Here is a 26,026-nt window from a genome sequence, read left to right as displayed (position 1 = left end):
AAGGTATTGTGTCATTAGGTTTTTCTCCCAGGCACCAACATGGTTTTGTGCCATTGCTTCTTCTGTGAAGTTAGATCACTTTTCGTTAGGCGTGTTTTCACCGTTTCATTATACCTTGCAACATGTGAAAATTAACATTAACTTTAAATTATGGTTATTCTTCGCTTTCTGATTTTTAGTCATTTAGCCAATCAAGAACGTTCCATAATAAATAGATTCCTTATCCATGTCAATCATACTCTCGTTACTGACAGAGACGAAAATTCTATCATTCTGTTTAAATTCAAACACCCCACCTTGATATATAGAATGGAGTCCATATTTTGAATTTTTAGACCAACAGCTAGTTCTGGCACTTTTCAAAAGGAGTATTGGCTCTGGGTAGTTTGTCATTTTATAGATGTATTGTACCATTTGTTCATTTTTTTAGTCCTGCCATTGACCAAAGATGATTTTGAGTTTTCTTCAGGTTCCAGAAATCCAAAGTATGTTTGGGAATAGATATAGTAAAACCCAGTTTGAGGAATAATTAGCTCTCCATTCCTTAATTCCACATTTTGCTTAAATGAATGTCCCTTCCATGCCGATTCCCAAGTGTTTATTTTCTGACCCGCAGCTCCACCAAACCGAGAACCTAGATGAAGATGAAAAAGAGTTAAAAAAAAAAAAAAACCATGCCCAGTGAAGTCTGAGCAGAAACAAGCCTAGCAGTTGATACAATTCTGTTAATAATGGGCATGAGTTATCCACGTGCTAGAAGGTTGTTCCCCCTAAACTGTGAGCTCGTTATGGGCAGAGAACATGTCTACCAACTCTGCACATTGTATTCTCCCAAGCACTTAGTAGAGAGCTCTGCTCACAGGAAGTGCTCAATAAATACGCTTGATTCTTTAGGCCATGTGTTTTTTGAATAAGTCCTCCGGAGAGTCTGGCCGATTCGATGAATTGAAAATACTAGTTGATGCAGGTAGTAAACAGTAAATGCCTCATCTATTCATAGAGTCTAAGTCGTGAGTTTCCCAGAAGCTTTTCATATCTTTTTATGCCCCAATGTAAATATGGGCAATTGTCTACCTAGTTTTCCGACAGTGAGAGGTAATGAAATTGAAGTCCCTGTATACCAAGATCTGTATATTTACAGATACCTGAATTTAATTTTGAGGATCTAGCTAAGTGTTTAAATTAAAATAAATTGTTTTGAATGGATTGTGCTAAGTTGTTACGAACTCTGTTATACTGTACTCTCCCAAATGCTTAGGAAAGTGTTCTGCACACAGCAAGTTTTCAATAAATACAATTGACTGATTGTGGACTTAGACTGAAAGCCTATCAATGAGAAGTATTGTCAAGTGGATCCATAAAAGCAGTGATATATATATACACAAGAGAAGCAGCATGACCCAGTGGAAAGAGCCCGGGCTTGGGAGTCAGAGGTCATGGGTTCTAATTCCAGCTCTGCCACTTGTCAGCTGTGTGACTTTGGGCAAGTCACTTAACTTCTCTGTGTCTCAGTTATCTCATCTGTAAAATGGGGATTAAGACTGTGAGCCCCACGTGGGACAACCTGATCACCTTGTAACCTCCCCAGCGCTTAGAACAGTGCTTTGCACACAGTAAGCACTTAACAAATGCCATTATGATTATTATGTATATCTATTTCCCAAAGAAGAACTCCCCCTGGATCTCCATTACAATTTTTTAGATGGGCAGGTGTCCCAAGGTGACCCTTGGGTACCAGCCATCTCAAGGTCAAATGCTATCTTGTGACCACCTAAGCCAGCAGGTGGAACTCAGAAGTGAGTGTGGGATACCGCCCCCACAACCAAAACTGCTAGACTGACAGCCCAAGCCGGGAAAACGAAAGGTGTCCCTCGCCCCCGTGCCAATCAAATTAGGTACGGAGGAGGGGGGGAGGGCAAAGATTGGATAAACTGAGGCCGGAAGCTGGAATGGCCTAGGAGCACAGGTGACAAATACGCAGCCTCTAACCTTCTGTGCAGAGGATCAAGACTTGAGAAGCCTGTTCTGCCTGCACCAAGTAAGGAGCCATGGGATGGATGTGTCCTGTCCCGCTGGATGCTTGTGGGGCTGGAAGCCAAGCGCTTCGCCATGGGTATGTAATGCATGATTGGATTCCTCCCAAATGGAAAATACTCATGGGTGGGAGCTAGGGGCCTCCCCATGGGTATGTAACTCATAAGTGGATTCTTCCCGAGTCGGAAGTGCACGTGGGTGAGAGCTAGCTGCCTCACCATGTGCAAACAAACCCTAAGTGAATTTGCCTGGGTGGGACCTGGGAGTTCTGCCACACGTGAATAACATACAAGTATATTCCTCCCATTAGGGAAGCTCTAATATCGCCAAATAATCATATTCCTCCAAAAAGGGAAGTTCAATTCACTGAGTCTAAATGATCAAATAATTCAATTTGTCTTGCTGGATAAGTTTTGTATAAAACTCAGGCTTTCCGTCCCTGGTCTCTCTCCCTCGCCGCGCCAATTTCCAAATGAACCTGTCCCTGGGCGTTGGGTGACAGCAGGGTCTGTCCCGACGTCTCCTTCAGGAGCTCGATCAATTAGTCTATCAATGATATTTATTGAGCACTGACTATGTGCAGAGCACTGCACTAAGCACTTGGGAGAGTACAACAGGAGAGTTCAATCCAACAGAATTAGTGGACCTGTTTTCTGCCCATAACAAACTTACAGTCTAGACGGGGAGACAGACATTGATCGATACAAATAATCTATAATTTATAAAGGAGAGCATGAAACGGGTGAAATCTCCAAGACTGAGAAACGGCCGTCCATCACAGAGCTCCCCTCAAGGACTAGTTATTCAGATGGGTGTTTTCCCTTTGAGTAAAACCAGATTTTCATTCAGGAGGTGGATATGGAGTGTGACTCTCTAACCCAGCCTGATCTGATTTATTTTAAAAAAAACCACAAAGGAGGTATAGAGAACCTCCTGGAGCTCTCTCATATCTTTCCTTGAAGTGACATTGAAGTTTCTTACTTTCTCTTGGCAGATGATTCCTTTTCTGGTAGTTTCCAGTTACGTGAGCTGCTATTCTCCGCAGGGTATTCCAACCTCTTTCTTTGGCCGGGGGAAGGATATTTTGTCTTTGATCTGGATGACAAATAAAAAGAAGCATCATTGTACTGGCTCTGGAGTTCAGCAGGCACCATAAATAAAGATAATGAAGAACTGGGGTAGATACAGGGTAATCAGATAGGACACAGTCCCTGCCCGCATGAGGTTCACAATCTAAAACAGAGGGTCAACAGGGATTGTAGTCCCATTTTACAGATGAGGAAACCGATGCAAGAATATGTTTAAGTGACTTGTCCAAGATCACATAACAGGTGAAGCTGGGTTTAGAACCCAGGCCTCCTAACTCCCAGAGCTGGCTCTTTCACGTAGGCCACACTGTTTCTCTGCTTGACACATGTCAATTGAACAGGCTTTGTTAGCAACCTTATAGTTTGGTTTGTGCGACTGAAATGTTTAGTTCTAAAGAAGAGACTCTAGTTTTCAAAGAGTTCTAGAGTAGGTAAAAGCAATTGCTTTTTAAAGAGGTAAGGTGAATTTTTTTAAAAAAAAGTCTTCAAAATTGTATTTATGTGGTTGCTCATCAGAAATTAGTGACATATTAGTAATATGTCTGTCACATGAAAAATTTCTTGCACTCTCCCAAGTGCTTAGTATACTGCACTACTCACATAAGCAGTCAATCAATACTACTGATTGATTTATGATTTATGAATAATTACCTGGAAGTCAGAAGGCCCTGAGTTCCAATTATGCATCCACCACTTGTCTGCTGTGTGACCTTGGGTAATCACTTAACTTGTCTGTACCTCAGTTCCCTCATCTGTAAAATGGAGATTAAGACTGTGAGCCCCATGTGGGACAAGGACTGTGTCCAACCTGATTAGCTTGCATCTACCCCAGCACTAAGTACAGTGCCTGGAACATAGTAAGGGCTTAACAAGTACCATAAGAAATAAAAATATAAGCTGTAACTTCGAATCAGTTACATAATCATGGTTTTCACAAGATATTAGGTATACTGTGCCTAGCAAGTCAATCTAAATCTTTTTTAATGGTATTTGCTAAGTGTTTTATGGCTTTTTTATGGAATTTCTTAAACTCTTTGATTTTTGTTGCTCATGATGAGACAGCTGATCTACTATCATCATCATCATCATCAATCGTATTTATTGAGCGCTTACTATGTGCAGAGCACTGTACTAAGCGCTTGGGAAGTACAAATTGGCAACATATACAGTCCCTACCCAACAGTGGGCTCACAGTCTAAAAGGGGGAGAACAGCCTAAAAGGGGGAGAAGCAGCGTGGCTCACGCTGGGGGAGAAGCTGGGGGAGAAGCACGCTACTACTGAGAAGCAGCGTGGCTCAGCAGCAAGAGCACGGGCTTGGGAGTCAGAGGTCATGGGTTCTAATCCAGACTCTACCACATGTCTGCTGTGTGACCTTGGGCAAGTCATTTAACTTCTCTGAGCCCCAGTTCCCTCATCTGTAAAATGGGGATTAAGACTGTGAGCCCCATATGGGACAACCTGATCATCTTGTATTCCTCCCCAGCACTTGGAACAGTGCTTCGCACATAGTAAGCGCTTAACAAATGCCATCATTATTATTATTATTACTCCATTCAATCATATTTATTGAAGGCTTACTGTGTGCAGAGCACTGTACTAAGTGTTAACTCCATCTGGTACATACACACTGGTGAGTTTTCCCTTTGGCCGGACAGGATCTAACCCAGGAAAATGGTATGGAGCTCAGTGAGTCTTTCCCAACTATCCACAGAGAGCATAGGGAATGCACAGATACTACTCAGTCAAATAGCCAAAGAGGTCAGAAGCTTCCATTTCCTGGCATTGCACCAGACCTGAAGCTGGTGTGTAAAAGATACAAAGGGATGGACAAGTAGAATTTTTCCTAGGCTTGATGGTGACACTATTGATGAAGTAAGGCAGCCGTGAATGAGAGATAGAGAGTTTTGTGGTGAAGGGGGTATGCTTTTGAGTAGGGATTCACTTGAAGGTAATATGACTGAGAAACGGATTTGTGCAGAACAGAGGTGAAGTAGTGTTTAGGAAGAAAAGTGAAAGGTTTGGGATACAGGAGCAGGGTGGCCTAGTGGAAAGAGCACAGGATTTGGTGTTCTAATCCTGGATTTGCCTCTTGCCATATGTGTGGCCTCAGTTTCCTTATCTGTAAAAATGGGGATGACACCTGTTTTCCCCCTCACAGAAGGTGAGCCCTATGTGAGACAGGGACTGTGATCAATCTACTTATATTGTATCTACTCCAGCTTTAATATAGTGCCTGGCACTTAGCATTAAACAGGGAGCAGTGTGGGAAGGGAAGCAGCATGGCCTAATGGATACAGCACGGGCCTGGGATTCAGAAGGACTTGGGCTCTAATCCTGGGTTCGCCACTTGTCTGCTGTGTGAGCTTGGGAAAATCACTTCACTTCTCTGTGCCTGTTACTTCATCTGTAAAATGGGGATTAAGACTGTGAGCCCATGTCGGACAGGGGCTGTGTCCAATCGACAACCTTGCATCTACCCCAGCATTTTTACACATTGCGAGTGCTTGACAAATACCATAAAAATTACTGATGTTGCTATCATTATAATTAAAAACAGATACATGTATGGAAGAAGTCAGGTTCTGATATGGCCACCATACCAGAAAATTTGTGGGATTTGATTATATTGTATCTACCCCAGTGCTTAGTGTACAAATACAGTCATTATTATTATTACTATTATTACTATTATTATTATTATTGTTACAATGGCATGACATATTAAAAATAAGTAAATATAATCACTGAAAAAGCACTACCTTCCAGTCCAGAAGATGAGTCCTCAAAGTGTCTCAAAATCTCCTGCAAATGTTATGAAATAAATTGATTATTTTTAAAAAACTGTCACAAGACATCTATCTTATATGGTGTTTTTCAGTGTCTTTCCATTTCCTATAAATGAATAGTTTTAAATACACTCTGCTTGATTGGAGGAATCTGGTTTCTCTCTGGTTCACCCCCTTCATGAGTACCTGGGCCCTCTTGTATTTCTCAAAAATAACTTACCAATGTATAAGAACTGAAGGACAGAAGCTACTGTGAGGGGAGAACAGATGAACAAATTTCCCCACCATGCAAATGAAGAGCTCTCTTTCCAGGACTCAGGTTGCTCCAGAGATGTTTGACCTGTGGTGCATAAGACCAGCAAAAAGAGATTAGTTTCTTATAGCCTGAGCAAGATTTAAGTATGTTGTCAGTATGAGTCCACACTGATTAAATATCTCCGGAATGATATACTTCTAGCTGAACAGTTTAAAGCCAATATGATTTCAGGGAAGGGGGCCAGAACTACCTCTCGAATTCGAAAAAGAACTGGAGATGAGAAGGTCAAATTCATACATTATCCTTTTAAACTGAAGGAGGTTTTGGTTCTTTGATGAAACCCTATTTTCTTTTCACCTAAGCTTCTTCTTGCCAAATACTGAATGTAATTTCAAGGTAAAAAATTGGTATCTGACAGTCAGTCAGTCAATCTTATTTATTGAGCCCTTACTGTGTCCAGAACACTGTACTAAAGGTTTGAAAGAGTACAGTATATCAATAAAAAGACACAATCTCTGCCACAGTGAGTTTACAGTCTAGAGGACATACTTTCAGTCTACAATTCAGTAGCCAGCACTGTAATATTACGTGCTAGCATCTAATCCCAGCTCCGTCATTTATCAGCTGTGTGACTTTGGGCAAGTCACTTAACCTCTCTATGCCTCAGTTACCTCATCTGTTAAAATGGGGTTTAAGACTGTGAACCCCACATGGGACAACCTGATTACCTTGTATCTACCCCAATGATTAGAACAGTGCTTGGCACATAGTAAGGGCTTAACAAATACCATCATCATTATTATTATTACTATTATTAATCATTTGTAGTGCTAGTGTGAAAGGATAGACATCAGACAAGCCATTTTACAGCCCAAAGTTGACTCATCTAGATCGTGACCTTGGGCTAAATGCATAGTGTAATTTGTACATTTGGGTCAATTGGGATCAATCATGATCCATATATTATTTATTTATATGAATGTCTGTCTCCCCCTCTAGACTGTAAACTCGTAGGCAGGGAATGTGTTCGAATGTGTATTGTATTACACCTCCCAAGTGCTTAGTGCATGTAGTAAACACTCAGTAAATGCCCTTGGTGATGATGATACCATTGATGATATAAAAATCCAGATAGTTCCATGAGAGATATGTAAATGGGTTCTAATAAATGATTTACTAAATGCTCCCACTAGCCTTTCCCTGCATCACGCTATAATTCAATCAGCTGTCTTGATTATTTTCTATTGTGGACATCTCTATCTCCCCACACCTCAAAAACTTTAAATAGTTACCCATTCCTCTCTGGATCAAGCAGAAACTTCTGGCCACTGGCTCAGTGGAAAGTGCACGGGCTATGGAGGTACAGGTCATGGGTTCAAATACTGGCTCCACCAATTGTCACCTGTGTGACTTTGGGCAAGTCACTTAACTTCTCTGTGTCTCAGTTACCTCATCTGTAAAATGGGGATTAGGGCTGCGAGCCCCCCATGGGACAACCTGATCACCTTGTAATTCCCCCAGAGCTTAGAACAGTGCTTTGCACATAGTAAGCGCTTAATAAATGCCATTCTTCTTCTTATTATTATTATTATTATTTATAGCATTATTAGATTTCTCCCACTCACCTATCCACTCTCTAGTCTCACTGAACCCCAGCTCACACTCTACGTTCCTCTCATTCACTTTCTCTGAGGGCCTTGTTCTATACTCTCCAACCTCTAACTCTTTGCTCATGCCCTGCCCCCCTGTCTGGAATGTCTTTCCTTTCAAATCTGCTAGAATATTGCTCTTCTCATCTTTAATGGCCTTCTGAAATCTCATCTTCTCCTAATTTATTATGTAATTTAACTTAATTTATTTCATACTATATGCAGGATATTGAGATGCTTGAGGACTTATCTTCTAGAGTAGAAGGTAACATTTTCAGTGATTGCATTTACTCATTTTTTAACATTATACCATAATAATAATAAGTAGTGTGGTATTTGTCCTTCCTCAATTAATCTTTCCTCTCTCCAAGTCCCTACCCTCCAAACCTCCATTTCACCACCTTTCACCGATCAATGATATTTACTGAACATTTATTGTTTGCAGAACAATGTAGGAAGCACATGAAAAAGTACAACACAGTAGAGTTGGTAGATGGAATCCCTGCCCACAAGGAGCTTACAGTCTAGAGGGGGAGACAGACATTAAAATAAATTATGGATAGGGGAAATAGTAGAATATAAAGAATATTTACCTAAGTGTTGTGGGGCTAGGGTGAGTATCAAAGTGCTTTACGGGGTTCACACGCAACTGCATAGTAGATGCAGAGGGAAGGGTGGATAGAGAAAATGAGGACTTGGTCTGGGAAGGCCTCTTGGAGGTAATGTGATTTTAGAAGGGTTTTGAAGGTGGGGAGAGAGCAATGTACTAAGCGGTTGGGAGAGCCATCAATCATTTATTGAGCATTTACTTTGTGCAGAGCACTAAGCAGTTGGAGAGCACAATATAACAGAGTTGGTAGACACATTCCTTGCCCACAACGAGCTTACATTCTAGAGGGGGAGACAGACACTAAAATAAATTACGGGTAGGTGAAATAGTGGAGTGTAAAGATACTTACATAAGTGTCGTGGGGCTGGGGTGAGTATCAAAGTGCTTTACGGGGTACACAGGCAAGTGTATAGTAGATGCGGGGTGTGGGGGAGTGAATAGAGGAAATGAGAACTTAGGGAAGGCCTCTTGGAGGTGATATGATTGTAGGAGGGTTTTGAAGGTGGGGAGAGGGGTGGACTGTAGGATTCATTCAATCATTCAATCGTATTTATTGAGCACTTACTGTGTGCAGAGCACTGTACTAAGCGCTTGGGAAGTACAAGTTGGCAACATATAGAGACGGTCCCTACCCAACAGCGGGCTTACATATGAAGGGGAAGAGAGTCAAGGCCCGAGTGAGGATAGCAGGGTCAATCAATCAATCCTATTTATTGAGCGCTGTACTACCGTAGTTGAGGCATACCATATAACAGTGTTGCTAGATGTGTTCCCTGCCCACAAGGAGCTTAGAATCTGGATAAGACTGAAGTACAGAGAACAGGCTGGCATGAGAGCAGGATAGGTGGAAACAGCGTGACAGTGGAAAGAGCGCAGGTTTGGGAGTCACAGGTCATAGGTTCTAATCCCAGACCCACCACTTATAAACTGTGTGACTTTGGGCAAGTCACTTAAGCACTTACTATATGCAAAGCACTGTTCTAAGCGCTGGGGAGGTTACAAGGTGATCAGGTTGTCCCATGGGGGGCTCACAGTCTTAATCCCCATATTACAGATGAGGTAACTGAGGCACAGAGAAGTTAAGTGCCTTGCCCAAAGTCACACAGCTGATAAGTGGCGGAGTCAGGATTAGAACCCATGACCTCTGACTCCCAAGCCCGCACTCTTTCCACTGAGCCACTTAACTTCTCTGCGCCTCAGTTACCTCATCTGCAAAATGGGGATTAAGACTGTGAGCCCCACGTGAAAGAAATTGATTACCTTGTATCTACACCAGTGCTTAGAACAGTGCCTGGCATAGTAAGCACTTAACATATACCATCATCATCATTAGAGCAGTGGTGTTGTAGTAGAAGACTAGTGAGGTAAGGTAGGAGGGTGTGAGAACTCATATCGACATATCGACTTGCTTTCTCTACTACTTAATAATAGCATTTATTAAGTGCTTACTATGTGCAAAGCACTGTTCTAAGCACTGGGGAGGTTACAAGGTGATCAGGTTGTCCCACGGAGGGCTCACAGTCTTCATCCCCATTTTACAGGTGAGGGAACTGAGGCACAGTTAAGTGACTTGCCCAAAGTCACACAGCTGACAAGCGGCGGAGCCGGCATTTGCACCCATGACCTCTGACTCCAAAGCTCGGGTCCTTTTCCACTGAGCCACGCTGCTTCTCTAAGTGTGGCTTAGAGATAAATGCTATCATCATTACTTAATCACTGACTCAGCCACATAATCTGTTTTTCCAATTTCTTATTCCTCCTATCAGTAATTATTCTGTGTGTCTCCATCAGTAGATATTAAGTTCCTTGAAGGCAGGGCTCAAGTCTGCTAATTTTATTATATCCTTCCAAGTACTGAGCTCTTTGCATGTGCTCACTAAATACTCTTGATTGATTCCATGTAATAGAGCCTAATAATATATTTTCCTTGCCCCTGTCCCATTCTCCTTAAGTCTATATACTCCGTGACTCCTCCTTGGTCCCATGTTCCTGAAATGTCAATTAGCACACATCACTCCCTCCTTCAATACCTTTAATACCTTCAATGGCTGCTTCCAGATCAATCAAAACACAAAACCATTGGCTTCAAGGCTGTCCACCAGCTTTATCATTCATTCTTTCATTCAGTAGTATTTATTGAGCGCTTACTAAGCACTTGGAAAGTACAGTTCAGCAACAAAAAGGACCATCCCTGCCCACAACGGGCTCACAGTCTAGAACGGGTGAGACAGACATCAAAACACTTAAACAGGCATCAATAGCATCAATATAAATACACAGAATTATATATATATATATATATATATATACATCAAAACAAGAGGCATTAATTATAAATAAATAGAATTATATATATGTACATATATATACAGGTGCTGTGGGGCAGGGAGGGGGGTTGAGCAGAAGAACCGAGTTGGGGTGAGGGGAAGGGGAGCTGAGGAAAAAGGGGGGCTTATTCTGGGAAGGCCTCTTGGAGGAGGAAGGTGAGCCTTCGGTAGGGCTTTGAAGTTGGGGAAGTGTGATTGGTGGATTTTCATTGGCTATCTTCTCGCAGAAATCCCCAGTTCACATTTTTCACTCCTCTTGAGTTTGCTTTAGTGTGTCCCCACCCATGTCAACTGCCTCCAACACCTTACTCACACTTTCCCCAGTCAAAAACTCCCTCAGCCCTACAACTGCTAAATCCCACCTCCTCCAGCAAGTCAACCTGGTTAATGACTAATTCTCTGAGCCCTTTCAATAGAAGAACCACCCCTAGCACATATTCATTCATTCCTTCATTCAATCGTATTTATTGGAGCTTATTGTGTACAGAGCACTTAGGCTGAGTATTTTCATCTATATTCATTCACTCAATTGTATTTATTGAGCACTTACTGTGTGCAGAGCATTGTACTAAGCGTTTGGGAAGTACAAATCGGCAACATATAGAGAAGGTCCCTGCCCAACAATGGGCTCACAGTCTAGAAGGGGGAGACAGACAACAAAGCAAAACAAGTTGACAGGTGTTAATACCATCAGAACAGATAAATAGAACTGTAGCTATAAACACATCATTAATGAAATAGAGTAATAAATATGTACAAATATACACAAGTGCTGTGGGGAGGGGAAGGGGGTAAGGCAAAGGGAGGGAATGGGGGCAATGGGGGGGAGGAGCAGAGGATCGGGGGGGCTCAGTCTGGGAAGGCCTCCTGGAGGAGGTGCGCCTTGAGTAGGGCTTTGAAGGGAGGAAGAGAGCTAATTTGGCAGATGTGTGGAGGGAGGGCATTTCAGGCCAGAGGAAGGACTTGGGCCAGGGGTTGATGGCGGGAAAGGTGAGAACGAGGTACAGTGAGTGGCAGAGGAGCAGAGTGTGTGGGCTGGGCTGCAGAAGGAGAGAAGGGAGGTGAGGTAGAAGGGGCAAGGTGATGGAGAGCTTTGAAGCCAAAAGTGAGGAGATTTTGCTTCATGTGAAGGTTGATAGGCAACCACTGAAGATTTTTGAGGAGGGGAGTGACATGCCCAGAGCATTTCTGTACAAAGGTAATCCAGGTAGCGGAGTGAAGTATAGACTGAAGCAGGGAGAGATAGAAGGATGGGAGATCAGAAAGGAGGCTGATGCAGTAATCCAGTCGGGATAGGATGAGAATAATAATAATAATAATAATGGAATTTATTAAGCGCTTACTATGTGCAAAGCACTATCTACATCTCTCTCTATATATATATGTAGAGATATATGGATATGAGTGTACATATAGAGTATATTACATATGCATACTCATCTGTACATTCAGGGCTGTATAACAGAGCTTAACAAATACCATCATTATTATATTATCATTATTATATTCCTTTATATTCATATACACTAATTTATTCTGATACTTCATTCTGGAATGTTTATGCTACTCCTAACTGTTCCTTGTTCTTCCTACTGCTTCCACTAATGCTTAACACATTGCTCTGCATTCAGTAGGCATTCAATAAATTCTGCTAATGCTACTTCTACCTCTGCCACTGTTACTACTACTATTACTTTTCTTCAAATGCTGCTGAGTCATTTCTGACCCATAGCGACTCCATGGACACATTCTCTTCAGAATATCCCTTCTTCTGCCGTTTCGGTAAAGATATAGCTTTTTCTTGGTAAAAATATGGAAAGGGTTTACCACTGCCTTCTTCCACACAGTAAAAACCTGAGTCTCTGCTGTTGTCTTTGATCAACGCTTTGATCACTTGCATCCTCCTTTGACTCTTTCCTATGCCACTGCTGCCCAGCACAGGTGAAATGACTTTATCTGATGCTTTGGCTTAGACCTTTCCATTATGGGTAGCCCTTTAAGGCATAGCGCGAAGCCTGCCACGGTAAGGCATTGTTGCAGAGGAGAGGCTACTATTACTACTACTATTAATATTATTGTTACTACTAATATTATTACTATTACTCCTCCTAGTGGAACACAGCTCCATCTGAAATACATGAGGATTAAGTGAGTATCTGAATAAACACAATACAAATATATGCGCTGGTGAGCAATTCTACCCATAGGCAGGCCACTTTAAAGAGAATATTCACCTATAACTGCTTCTCCATTTTACTGTCCTGTTCCAGTAACTTTGTACTAAAATCTGCTGAGGTACTGTAAGGTTCAATGGATTGTACTCAGAGATATTGTAGATTCAGTGGATTGTGCTTGGAGTTTGTGCTGAAAACTGTTTCCCAAACCCACACTCCAATTATTAACCCATGCTGAATAATAACTTGCAAAATTTTATATTTAAAAAGTTTCCCAAAAGTTTCTTTAATCAGAAAACTGAAGTTTCCATAGCATTTAAAAATGCTTTCAAATAATACATAGCTGCCAATTCGTTGCATAGGGCAGAACTTGTTTTCAGTTTGGGGATTTATGGGCAATGCAGGGCTTCTAAAATGAAAATACCGGTGATCTATGGCCTACAACAAGGCATCTCTGGACTAGATGATTTTCGGGTTGGGAATGAATTGTTTCTCTAGAGAGACTGTTAATAGATTCTTCTATCACTATGAAGGTTTTCACTTACCTTTCTAATTATCTGGAGCAGCTGCCATTTTATTTGCCAACAAGGACTGCTGTTTCTTTCTTCATTATCACTGATATCCCAGTTCCAACTGAAGGCTCCAAAGTCTTCACTTGTGAGACAAGCAATGGCACTTTTAGCATATGTCTCTCACAGCTATTTCAATTACATAACAGAATATTAGTCAGATCTCGTATATTGCTGGACCTGTCTAAATGACTGACTACAAGTCTGCCAATGACAGTCCTTTAGAAACATAATCCCGGTTCTTAATTATGGAAACCAAACAGCATGGCCTAGTGGACAGAGAATGGGCCTGGGAGTGAGGAGGACCTGGGCTCTAATCCTGGCTCCACTGCAAGTCTGCTGTGTGACTTTGGGCAGGTCACTTAACTTCTCTGTGCCTGTTTACTTCATCTGTAAAATGGGGACTAAGACTATGAACCCCGTGTGGGATATGGACTACCTCAGCACTTAGTATAATGTCTGACACATAGAAGCAGGATGGCATAGTGGATAGAGCACGGGCCTGGGAGCAGAAGGTCATGGGTTCTAATCCCAGCTCTGCCACTTGTCTGCTATGTGACCCTGGGCAAGTCACTTCACTTCTCTGTGCCTCAGTTACCTCATCTGTAAAATGGAAATTGAGACTGTGAGCCCCACATGGGACAGGATCTGTGCCCAACCTCATTTGTCGGTATCCATCCCAGTGCTTAGAACAGTGCCTGGAACATAGTAAGTTTGTAATAAATATCATAATTATTATTATTCATTCAACTGTATTTATTGAGCACTTACTGTGTGCAGATCACTGTACTAAGCACTTAAACACTATGTGCCAGGCACTGTACTAAGCGCTGGGGTGGATAATAATGATGGCATTTGTTACGCACTTACTATGTGCAAAGCACTGTTCTAAGCGCTGGGGGGGGGATACAAGGTGATCAGGTTGTCCCGCGTGGGGCTCAAAGTCATCATCCACATTTTACAGATGAGGTCACTGAGGCGCCGAAAAGTTACGTGACTTGCCCAAGGTCACACAGCAGACATGTGGCAGAGCATGGATTTGAACCCATGACCTCTGACTCCAAAGCTCATACTCTTTCCACTGAGCCATGGATACAAGCAAATCATTTTGGACACAGTCCCTGTACCATGTGGGACCCACAGTCCCAATCCCCATTTTACAGATGAAGGAACTGAGGCACAGAGAAGGGAAATGACTTGCTGAAGGTCACACAGCAGAGAAGTGACGGAGCCAGAATTAGAACCCATGACCTTCTGACTCCCAGGCCTGTGCTCTATCCACTACAACATACTTCTTCTCATTATTATTAGTAGTAGTAAGTGCTTAACAATTACCATTAAACACAAAACAAAACAAAACCCTAACCTACGTAATGGACTCATGGTCTCTTAGGTCTTCCAGGGCAATCAGGTATTATGAGGGTTAATATTAATAATAATAATGATGGTATTTGTTAAGCACTTACTATGTGCCAAGCACTGTTCTAAGTGCTGGGGGAGACACAGGTTATCAGGTTGTCCCACGTGGGGCTCACAGTCTTAATCCCCATTTCACAGATGAGGTAACTGAGGCCCAGAGAAGTTGAGTGACTTACCCAAACTCACACAGCTGACAAGTGGTGGAACTGTGATTAGAACCCATGACTTCTGACTCTGCTCTTTCCACTAAGCCAAACTGTTTTTGCATTTTTCATTAAACTTTATATATACTGTGAGCCATAGTCTGGGCTGTTTTCTTGTTGCAGTTCTGAATGGTTCCCCATGATTCCCCAAATGTGTTTACTTGGATTTGTGAACCCCCCCCCCCCCCAAGGTCCAGGAGCTATTTCTAATTCCCACCTGTGGAGTTTCTCCCAGTGGTTACTTCAGTGCCATGAATTATAGAGAGGCAGCATGGCCCAGTGAAAAGAGTATGTGCTGAGAATCAGAGGACTTTGGTTTTAATCCTGGTTCTGCTACTTGTCTGCTGTGTGACCTTAAATCATTTAACTTCTCTGTGCTTCAGTTTCCTCATCTGCAAAATGGAGACTTAATATTTGTTTTCCCTCCTACTTACACTGTGAGCCCCCAATGGGACAGGGACTGCGTCTGAACTGAATACCTTACATCTACTCTAGCGCTTAGTACAGTGCTTGGCCCAGTAAGCACATAGAGAATTCCACATTAATTATTTTTATCATCATCATCCACGCTCCCTCAGTCCCACAGCACTTATGTACATGTCTGTAATTTATTTATTCATATTATTGTCTCCCCGGCTACACTCTAAACTCATTGTGGGCAGTGAACATAATAACAACAATGGTGGCATTTGTTAAGTGCTTACTATGGGCCAAGCACTGTTCTAAGTGCTGGGGGGATACAAGATAATGAGGTTGTCCCATATGGGGCTCAGAGTCTTAATCCCCATTTTACAGATGAGGTAACTGGGGCCCAGAGAAGTTACGTGACTTGCCCAAAGTCATACAGCAGACAATTGGTGGAGTCGGAATCAGAACCCATGACCTCTGACTCCCAAGCCCATGCTCTTTCCACTGAGTGACTCTGCTTCTCTAATAATAATGGCATTTGTTAAGCGCTTAGTATGTGCAAAGCACTGTTCTAAGTGCTGGGGAGGATACAAGGTAATCAGGTTGTCCCACGGGGGGCTCACAGTCTTAATCTCTATTTTACATATGAGGTAACTGAGGCACAGAGAAGTTAAGTGACTTTCCCAAAGTCACACAGCTGTCAAGCAGCTGAGCAGGGATTTGAACCCATGATCTCTGCTCCCAAGCCTGTGCTCTTTCCACTGAGCCATGCTGCTACTCACATGTCTACCAACTCTGTTATATTGCAATAATGTACTCTCCCAAGTGATTACTACAGTGTTTGTCACACAGTAAGTGCTCAATAAATGACTGACATTATTACCATCATTATTGTAAGATTTTTTATTATATACATCATTATTATAAGCACTTAATAAATTGTATGACGATTACTATTGCTACCCCCTGATTTGGAGAAATATTAATAATAGCGAAAGATGAGAACAATAGGGTTTTGCCCCAATGTGCTGCTGCAATAAAGTAATTAGAGAACTCAAGTGGGCGCTATTGCTCAATGGAAAAAAAAAATAGTCAAAACAGCTGTCTCAAATATCTGGCTGCTTGGGAAACAATGCCTGCATGCTAATGCTGAGTAGCCCAAACCAGCTTCCATGTATTATGTAAAAAGAAAGCAGGAAGCAAGCAGGATGTTTTCTTATCTTTTTAATAGTTTACATTTGAAAAATTTTCAATGTAGGGGGAACTTTCAAAAGTTGTAGTTCATTTGAAATAAATATACTGAAAAGTTCTTTTTCAAATTTTTTTTAAATTTTGAGAAATCTCCCACTTGGAGGAGGAATTAAAATGGTAGATAATTCTCCTCTTTCCCCCTTTATATGAAAAGCAAATTTCTAGACATCAGGCAGTTGCCTTTTCCCTTGACATAGGGCCCCATTCTGCTCTCTCCACCACAGCATGGGGCGGGCAAGGGCAAGCAGTAGCCCCCCAAACTCAGAGGATGTCAGAGCAGGGTGGTCGTGGCAGTGACTTTTGAGGCTGTTAGTCTCATCCTGCTTACCTGGAAGGGAAGGAGCATGAAACTGCTCCTTGAACCATATGGGTCCTGCAGCTCCAAAGTTTAGTAGTCATTCATGTTCTCACCTTTTTTGGTTATTTGTTTTTGTTTGTGTTTGTTTTTAACAGTACCTGTTAAGCATTTACTATGTGCCCTCTAGACCTTGAACACACAGTGGGCAAGGAACATGTTTACCAACTCTGTTGTACTCTCCCAAGTGCTTACTACAGTGCTCTGCAAAGAGTAAGTGCTCAGTAGATACCACTGATGATGATGATGATGCACTGTATTAAGTATTAATATGAAGTGTATTAAGTGCTGTGGTAGATACAGGCTAATCAGGTTGGACATAGTTCATGTTTTCCCAGTTCTAATCCTCATTTTGCAGCTATAATTCTATTTATTCTGACAGTTTTGACACCTGTCTACATGTTTTGTTTTGTTGTCTGTCTCCCTCTTCTAGACTGTGAGTCCGTTGTTGGGTAGGGAACGTCTCTATACATTGCTGACTTGTACTTCCCAAGTGCTTAGTACAGTGCTCTGCACACAGTAAGCACTCAATAAATACCACTGAATGAATGAGTTTTGCAGGTGAGGTAAATGAAGCACAGAGAAGTGAAGTTAGTTGTCCATGGTCACACAGCAGACAAGTGGCAGCCTCTGACTCCAGGCCTGTGCTCTAGGCCACGCTAGTCCATCTTTCTGTTTCTCTACTGTTCCACCTTTCCTTAAAAGGAGTGTCCCTCCACTTCTTCTTAGATTGTAAGCCCTTGAGGGAGCAGGGACTGGCCCATGACCCACCATGGGTTATGAATCATTAATCAGATGAAATCCTTGCAGATGATTCCATTAAGGAGCAGTTTCTAGCCTCTCCTGCATCACTGTCCACAGAGTTCAAATTATAAAGCCGCCCAGGCTTCTGACCAGAATGCAGCACTGGGGAAGAGGAAGGTGAGAATTTACAGCCCTCTAGACTGTTGTGGGCAGGAAATGGGTCTACCAACTTTTACACTGACTGTGCTCTCCCAAATGCTTAGTATAGTATTCTGCATCCAGCAGGTGCCCAATAAATACTATGGATTGATTGACTGATGGGCTCTGGAGGTGGCCCCCATTTCAGGGCTGGGAAACTGTGCCTGGGCTTGCAGGAGACACACTCAGGGAAAGTGCAGCCACCCTGACCAAACCGCCGCCCAGATGCACTCAGCATGGCAGGTCCCAGGCTAGCCTCAGCTTGCATTAAATAACTGGCAGATGTCAATAATAATAATAATCAAGTATTTGTTAAGCACTTACTATGTGCCAGACACTCTACTAAGCGCTGGGCTGGAAACAAGCAACTCGGGTTGGACACAGTCCCTGTCCCACATGGGGCTCACAGTCTCAATCCCCATTTTCCAGATGAGGGAACCGAGGCACAGAGAAATGAAGTGATTTGCCCAAGGTCACACAGCAGACGTGGTGGAGTCAGGATTAGAACCCATGACCTGGCTCCCAGCCCCAGGCTCTATCCACTATGCCATGTTGCTTCTCTGCATGGGAGAGGCAGCACTAGTAATGCTTATAATATTTTATCCTCTGCCAAGTGTTCAGTACAGTTCACTGCACACAGTAAGCATTCAGTAAATATGATTGACTGACTGACTGGTACCTCCCACAGAAGGCAGCTCTATGATGGAAGTTTGATTATAATGGAAGAGATATTGTGTGTTTTTAAGGAAGAACTTCTCTGAAACAGGTAAGCCCAGGGAGACGGTGTATCTCTAGAGATCCTGAAGAAAGACCATTTCTGTCTAAACCAGGACAAAGCTCTTTAACCTCCCCCCAGCCCTACCTCCTTCCGCTCCCCACAGCACCTGTATATATGTTTGTACAGATTTATTTTACTTGTACATATTTACTATTCTAATTATTTTATTTTGTTAATATGTTTTGTTTTGTTGTCTGTCTCCCCCTTCTAGACTGTGAGCCTGCTGTTGGGTAGGGACTGCCTCTATATGTTGCCAACTTGTACTTCCCAAGAGCTTAGTACAGTGCTCTGCACACAGTAAGCGCTCAATAAATACGATTGAATGAATGAATGAATGAATGAACCTAGCCATTCCATTGCCTGGAAGCAGGAGGCTTGAGCCCTTTTTGTTTTGTGAAGAGACAGAATACTGGGATTAAATTAACAAGCCACGGATATTTGATGCTTCATATGTTTTCCTGAGAAAGTGCTCAGTCGGCTTTTTTGCCTTGGGTGAGAACATTGTTCTCAACTCATGTCTAGTTTAGACAGACTGTACAATCTAGCTGAGTCAGCGTTTTCCATAAAAATTACTTCCCAGATTTCTCAATTTATTTTTCTGTGGGACACAGAAAGCCTAGTAGCTAAACATGGTCGTGGAAACTCACACCTATTAAAGCGCCCAGGAGGGGAAATGTAGATTTAAAATTGCATTTCTGAAATACTGGGCCACAAGCACAATGATCATTAGAGCATGAGAGACACTGAAAGCAAAACAAAGAATTCCATAGATGTAGCATCATTGACGCTGACAGACTGTTTTGCTTTTCAGATGGATTTGGTCTACTGATAGCAGTTACTTATTCCCTGCCTGTAGAACCTGGATTTTTCCCTCTAGGGAAGCAATTTTCTCTGAGGTGCCCTAATGAAACTTAATTTCCAGTCTCCACTATTCTAAAACAGTCTAAATGTTTTATACTCATATTCACTTGCAATAATTTAGGAAATCAATTTCCAACTTAGGTCCAACAAGCAAGCAACTGTATTTACTGAGCACTTACTATATGCAGAGCCTGGTACAAAGACCTTATTTCCCCTAACTTCCTGCCCCTCTATGTTGCCTATATACTTGGCCATATACCCCTTAGGCACTTTGATACCCACCTCAACCCCACACTACTTATGTATATACCCTTCTACTTTATTTTCCCTGTCTAAAACTTACTTCACTATCTCCACTTGTAAACTGAGAAGCAGCGTGGCTCAGTGGAAGGAGCCTGGGCTTTGGAGTCAGAGATTATTAGTTCAAATCCCAGTTCTGCCAATTGTCAGCTGTGTGACTTTGGGCAAGTCACTTAACCTCTCTGTGCCTCAGTTACCCCAACTGTAAAATGGGGATTAATACTGTGAGCCCCCAGTGGGACAACCTGAACACCTTGTATCCTCCCCAGTGCTTAAAACAGTGCTTTGCACATAGTAAGTGCTTAATAAATGCCATCGTCATTATTATTAAACTGCTCACAAGCAGGGATTGTGCTACTAAATCTATTGTACTTTCACAAGCACCTAGTAAAGTGTTCTGCACACAGTAAGTGCTCAATAAATACCACTGACTGAAGCCTAATATGTGTGACATCATGGGTGTTTCTGCTAATCATCTTTTGTTTTAGCATGGTTTTCTTTCAATGTTGAATCGCATTATTAGAACACTTGTTTCTCCTGTCGTGTTTTATTCAAAACACAGTGTAAACAACCATTAAGGCAAACTTGACTGTCTTTTGTAATGCTTAGATTTGGTCTAATTAATATTTCTATTGCACTCTTACATGCTTGTATTTCTGTCAAAATCTGATCTTTGTATTTGGCAAGCTGACCAAGAGGAAGTTTCATCAAGGTAGAATTTTTAATTAATTTGGCAGATGCTGCATATTTTTACATTTCTCTCTCTGTAACAAACTTCTTTGACAAAGTGCTGTCAATGTGTGAACTTTTGTAAGTTATAAAAGTGTGCACTAAACTGAATCATTTTGCTACAGAGCTAGTATTTAAACTCACAATAAACACTGCCAGTGATTTGGCATGGTTAATAAATAATCTAAAAGATTATTGTTTCACTTCCTTTAGCTCTGGACAGATAGTGGATACATGATTTAGTGGATAGAGAACGGGTCTGGGAGTCAGAAGGACCTGGGTTATAATCCCAGCTCCAACACCTGTCTGCTGTGTGACCTTGGGCAAGTCACATAACTTCTCTGTGCCTCAGTTACCTTAACTGTAAAATGGGGATAAGACTGTGAGTCCCCTGTGGGACAGGGACTGTGTCCAACCTGATTAACTTGTATCTACTCCAGTGCTTAGAACAGTGCTTGGCACATAATAAGCTCTTAACAAGTACCATTATTATTATTATTATTCATTCAATCATATTTTTTGAGCACTTGCTGTGTGCAGAGCACTGTACAAAGTGCTTGGGACAGTACAATAGAAAAATAAACAGTGACATTTCCTGCCCACATTAGCAGTTAGGTCCTGAATCAGTTTATTGGGAAAAGAAAAAAAAATTGATTCCATAGTTCTACAGTATATCACTGTGTCAATTATACACTGTTATGGTGGGAAATTAGTTTTTATCAGGGTTTTGACAAAAAATAAATAGTGGATATTTATGCTTAAAATATTGTTCCTGAAATCTGGTTAGCAAAATAACAATATGCATTTAGAATAGCCCACCTCTCCATAGAAAAATGATATGAGAAATAGAAGTTTCAAACTTGTTCCTTATTATTGGACAACATGCTCTTTATTCTAATCGTTTTAACCAAGAAGCACCTCAGTTAACTCATCTGCTTCTTAGAGAAGCAGCGTGGCTCAGTGGAAAGAGCCCGAGCTTTGGAGTCAGAGGTCATGGGTTCAAATCCCAGCTCTGCCAATTGTCAGCTGTGTGACTTTGGGCAAGTCACTTCACTTCTCTGGGCCTCAGTTCTCTCATCTGTAAAATGGGGATGAAGACTGTGAGCCCCCCCGTGGGACAAACTGATCACCCTGTAACCTCCCCAGTGCTTAGAACAGTGCTTTGCACACAGTAAGCGCTTAATAAATGCCATTATTAATATTATTATTATTATTATTATTATCTGTAAAATGGGGATTTAGACTGTGAGCCCCCCGTGGGACAACCTGATCACCTTGTAACCTCCCCAGCACATAGAACAGCGCTTTGCACATAGTAAGTGCTTAACAAATGCCATCATCATTATTATTATTAAAGAGCTTTCCTTAGTTTCAAATTTACCCTGTTATTTGATGAACGAAAATGTTTTTTAAAAACCTAATATTTTCAAAAAGAGTTAATGACATTTGGATGCAGTAATAAGATGCAGTAATAAAATTCCCTTGAGCCCTTCAAATGTCTGAAGTGTAAACAAGATCCCAGCTTATGATGAAATTAAGGACATGATAATAATGTTCAAGATTTAAGCGCACTTTATAGTTTGCAAAATGTGTATTAGATATTAGGTCATTCTTCCTCTAATTGTTTCTCTTGCCTTGCATATCCTCTGAAACAGCTTGCTGGCATTTTCCTTCTCTTTTGTCCCAGGATCAATTGGAAACATTTAACAGCATTACTGCTAGCATTTGCACTGTGTGTTGCAAAATGAAGCCAGACTTAAAAAGTGATTACTTTAAAAGTGTGTTGAATGCCTGGGTAAATACTGCCATTTTCTTTGGTTGGAAAGACATTAACAGAAGCATAGAGAGATGAAGGAGAGAAAACATTTGCTGAAAACTTCCCTAGGACACCCATTTCAGACTCTGGTTCGTACTGACCTGTTTCAGCTCATTCGTGAAGTAGATGTAAGTAACAGCAACACAAACGGACTGCAACAGCAATGTGGAGATGAGGACTAGCCCACAGATTTGGCTAGTGCTGGGGCCCCCTGAAGACATCATGTTTTAGAGACATGACAACCTCGCAGTGGAGAGGAAAAAACATCCAACAGTTGCAACTGACCCTGTGTGTTTGTGTCTGCATTTTTTTGACTGAACAAAAATTCAGGAAGTAGGAGAGCCCTTCCTGATTCGTGCTACTCTGTCTCCCCTAACTTGGAAGGAATAACTGCCTGGCAGAAATCCAACATCCTGCTCTGTTTGCCTGGGCTTTCCACAGACTTTGGCGGTTTTACGTAGGCCAAATTTATTTATTTATTCATTCATTCAATCAATCATATTTATTGAGCGCTTACTGTGTGCAGAGCGCCGTACTAAGCGCTTGGAAAGTACAATTCAGCAACAGACAGAGCTGGTCCCTACGAAACAATGGGCTCAGAGTCTAGAAAGGGGAGACAGACAACAGAACAAAACAAGTAGACAGGTGTCAATACCATCAGAATAGATAAATAGAATTATAGATTTATGAAAGGCACAGGAGGAATTGAGACCTGGAAAGTACAATTCAGCAACAGACAGAGCCGGTCCCTACCCAACAACGGGCTCACAGTCTAGAAAGGGGAGACAGACAACAGAATCAATCAATCAATCGTTTTTATTGAGCGCTACTGTGTGCAGAGCACTGTACTAAGTGCTTGGGAAGTTCAAGTTTGCAACATATAGAGGCGGTCCCTACCCTACAGCGGGCTCACAGTCTAGAAGGGGGAGACAGACAACAAAACATATAAACCAAATAAAATAAATAGAATAAATATGTACAAACATAAATACATATATGCAGGTGATGTGTGCAGAGCATTGCACTAATCCCCCTCCTTCTTCTCCCCCTCCTTCCCCTCCCCACAGCACCTGTATATATGTCTGAACAGAACAAAACAAGTAGACAGGTGTCAATACCATCAGAATAGATAAATAGAATTATAGATTTATGAAAGGCACAGGAGGAATTGAGACCTCTGCTAGGTTTAATTTCTTACTCGATAGACTTTTGTTATTTGTTAAGTGCTCACTGTGGGTCAAGCACTGGTATAAGTGCTGGGGTAGTTGCAAGACAGTCAGGCTGGATTCAGTCCCTGCACTATGTGGGGCAGTCCAGGTAGAAGGGAGGAGAGGCATTGAATCCCCATTTTGCAGTTGGGGAAATTGAGGCACAGAGAAGATAAGTAACTTGCCCAAGGTCACACAGTGGCAAGAGGTGGAGCTAGGATTCAAACCCAGGTTCTCTGGCTCCCAGACTCATGCTTTATCCTCTAGGCCTTGATGCTTCCCATTTTTTATCAACAAGGATCATGAATATGCTTGTATTTAATAGGCTTAAAACATTCTGCAAAATGAGCCTTGTTTATCAGGTTTAGAAATATCTGAAATTAAAATCATTACATAAAGTTTGCACAGGTAAGCATTTACTTTCCATTCTGTTTGCTTGATTTATAGGGCCAACCTTTGTTTCAGTTTTACAGAGCTATTGTAACAACTTGAGGGGATTATCAGGTTCTAGAATATTTTCATTTACAGCAACATATGCTGATATCACTCTTCTCTAGAGCTCCAGTATTAATGAAGAACTATGGCACTGAAATCAATCAATAGTATTTATTGAGCACTTAGGGCACAACACTGTACTGTGCACTTGGGGAAAACAATAGACCTTACATTCTTGTGTGGGAGACAGAAGTTAAAATAAAGTATAGGTAAGGGAAGCAATTGAGCTTAAGACGTGAACATATGTGCTGTGAGAATGGGCTGTGAAGTGAGTGACTAAGTGTTTAGAGAAGCAGAGAAGCAGCGTGGCTCAGTGAAAAGAGCACAGGCTTTGGAGTCAGAAGTTATGAGTTCAAATCCCAGCTCTGCCAATTGTCAGCTGTGTGACTTTGGGAAGTCACTTCACTTCTCTGTGCCTCAGTTACCTCATCTGGAAAATGGGGATTAAGACTGTGAGCCCCCCGTGGGACAACCTGATCACCTTGTAACCCCTCCCCCGTGTTTAGAACAGTGCTTGCACATAGTAAGTGCTTAATAAATGCCATCATTATTATTATTAATATTTAGGGGGTATGGGCTCAAGTAGGAAGGTGACAGAGTAGGAAGGGGAAATAGGTAGGGAGATGAGAGGTAAGGGAAGGCTTTCTGAAGAAATGGAAATCTCTAAAAACCATCCATGTAAAGTTAAAATGTTAGCTGAATAATGTATAGTTATTGTTAAATATTGAGAAGCATTCTGGCCTAGTGGAAAGAACATGGGCCTAGGAGTCAGAAGTCCTGGGACTTAGAGGTCCCCACTCTGCCTCTTGTCTGCTGTGTGACCTAAGTCAAGTCACTTAACCTCTCTGGGCCTCAGTTTCTCAGTTTCTTTATGGGTAAAATGGAGACTAATGATCCATTCTCCCACCTCCTTAGACTCTGAGTCTACCTACCCCAGCTTCTAGTATGGCATTCGGTACATAGGAAGAGCTTAACAAATACCATGATTATTATTATGTGGTTAACACCAAAACCTTTGAGCTATATATGCTAAAAATGCCATAAATGTCAATGACAATTTATTTCAGAGGACTTCAAAGTGCTTCCAAATGTTCAGCCTTTTTCACCCCTTTCCTTCTAAATGTCGTCTTCTGTCTTTCCAGATTTCCCCTTTCTTTTTCACCCTTGGCCCACCTGATATCTGTTTTTCTACCTGCAAATGTGGAGGGGTTGAGTCCTTCAAAACATCGATATTCATTCAATCGTATTTATTGAGTGCTTACTGTGTGCAGAGCACTGTACTAAGCACTTGGGATATGATGAAAATACCCCCAGACACATTGGAATCTCTAGAAAATTCCAGGGTGATTTCTGTCTGTGCAGAACAGGTCCAAATGCAGTATCAGAATTGCATTTATTTTTAGAGGGTGGTTGCCATGTTCCTCCAGTGCCATGTGGTGAACACTGAAGCAGGCTATACATTTAAGCATGAGGTTGAAGGTTACTTTTACAACAAAACAAGTGGAGTCCTGCACTTCTACCTGACCCATTGAAGTCAAAATGTTGTTTCTTCAGTGCTAGTACAACAACTAACTCTGGGATTGTGAAAGGTTCCAACAGGTCAGAATGGAGCTCAGAGTTTACCTTGGAACAATTTCAAGTAATTGCAAATGAATAATATGCATGCTTCATGATGCCACAGTTTGTACATTCAGTGTAATATCTGTGATACCCTTGTTAGCTGAATGTCATACTGATAAACATAAGGGGCCTCCACTAACTTTTATG

General features: G+C 41.8%; 1 protein-coding gene across 1 annotated transcript; it reads right to left on the bottom strand.

Annotated features, from left to right (window-relative positions):
• Positions 1–183: 183 nt before the first annotated feature.
• On the bottom strand, positions 184–22,780 carry TNFSF10 (TNF superfamily member 10). Its single transcript, XM_038749845.1, is given in 6 exon segments — positions 184–422; positions 425–634; positions 3,016–3,129; positions 5,883–5,925; positions 13,471–13,623; positions 22,658–22,780. Coding segments are annotated over 6 exon segments (882 nt in total).
• Positions 22,781–26,026: the final 3,246 nt, after the last annotated feature.

Source organism: Tachyglossus aculeatus, chromosome 1 (genome assembly GCF_015852505.1).
Source record: "Tachyglossus aculeatus isolate mTacAcu1 chromosome 1, mTacAcu1.pri, whole genome shotgun sequence".
In the NCBI taxonomy this organism is placed as follows: domain Eukaryota; kingdom Metazoa; phylum Chordata; class Mammalia; order Monotremata; family Tachyglossidae; genus Tachyglossus; species Tachyglossus aculeatus.
The sequence above is the reverse complement of the archived record's forward strand: the minus strand, read 5'-3'. Positions and strand labels throughout refer to the sequence as shown.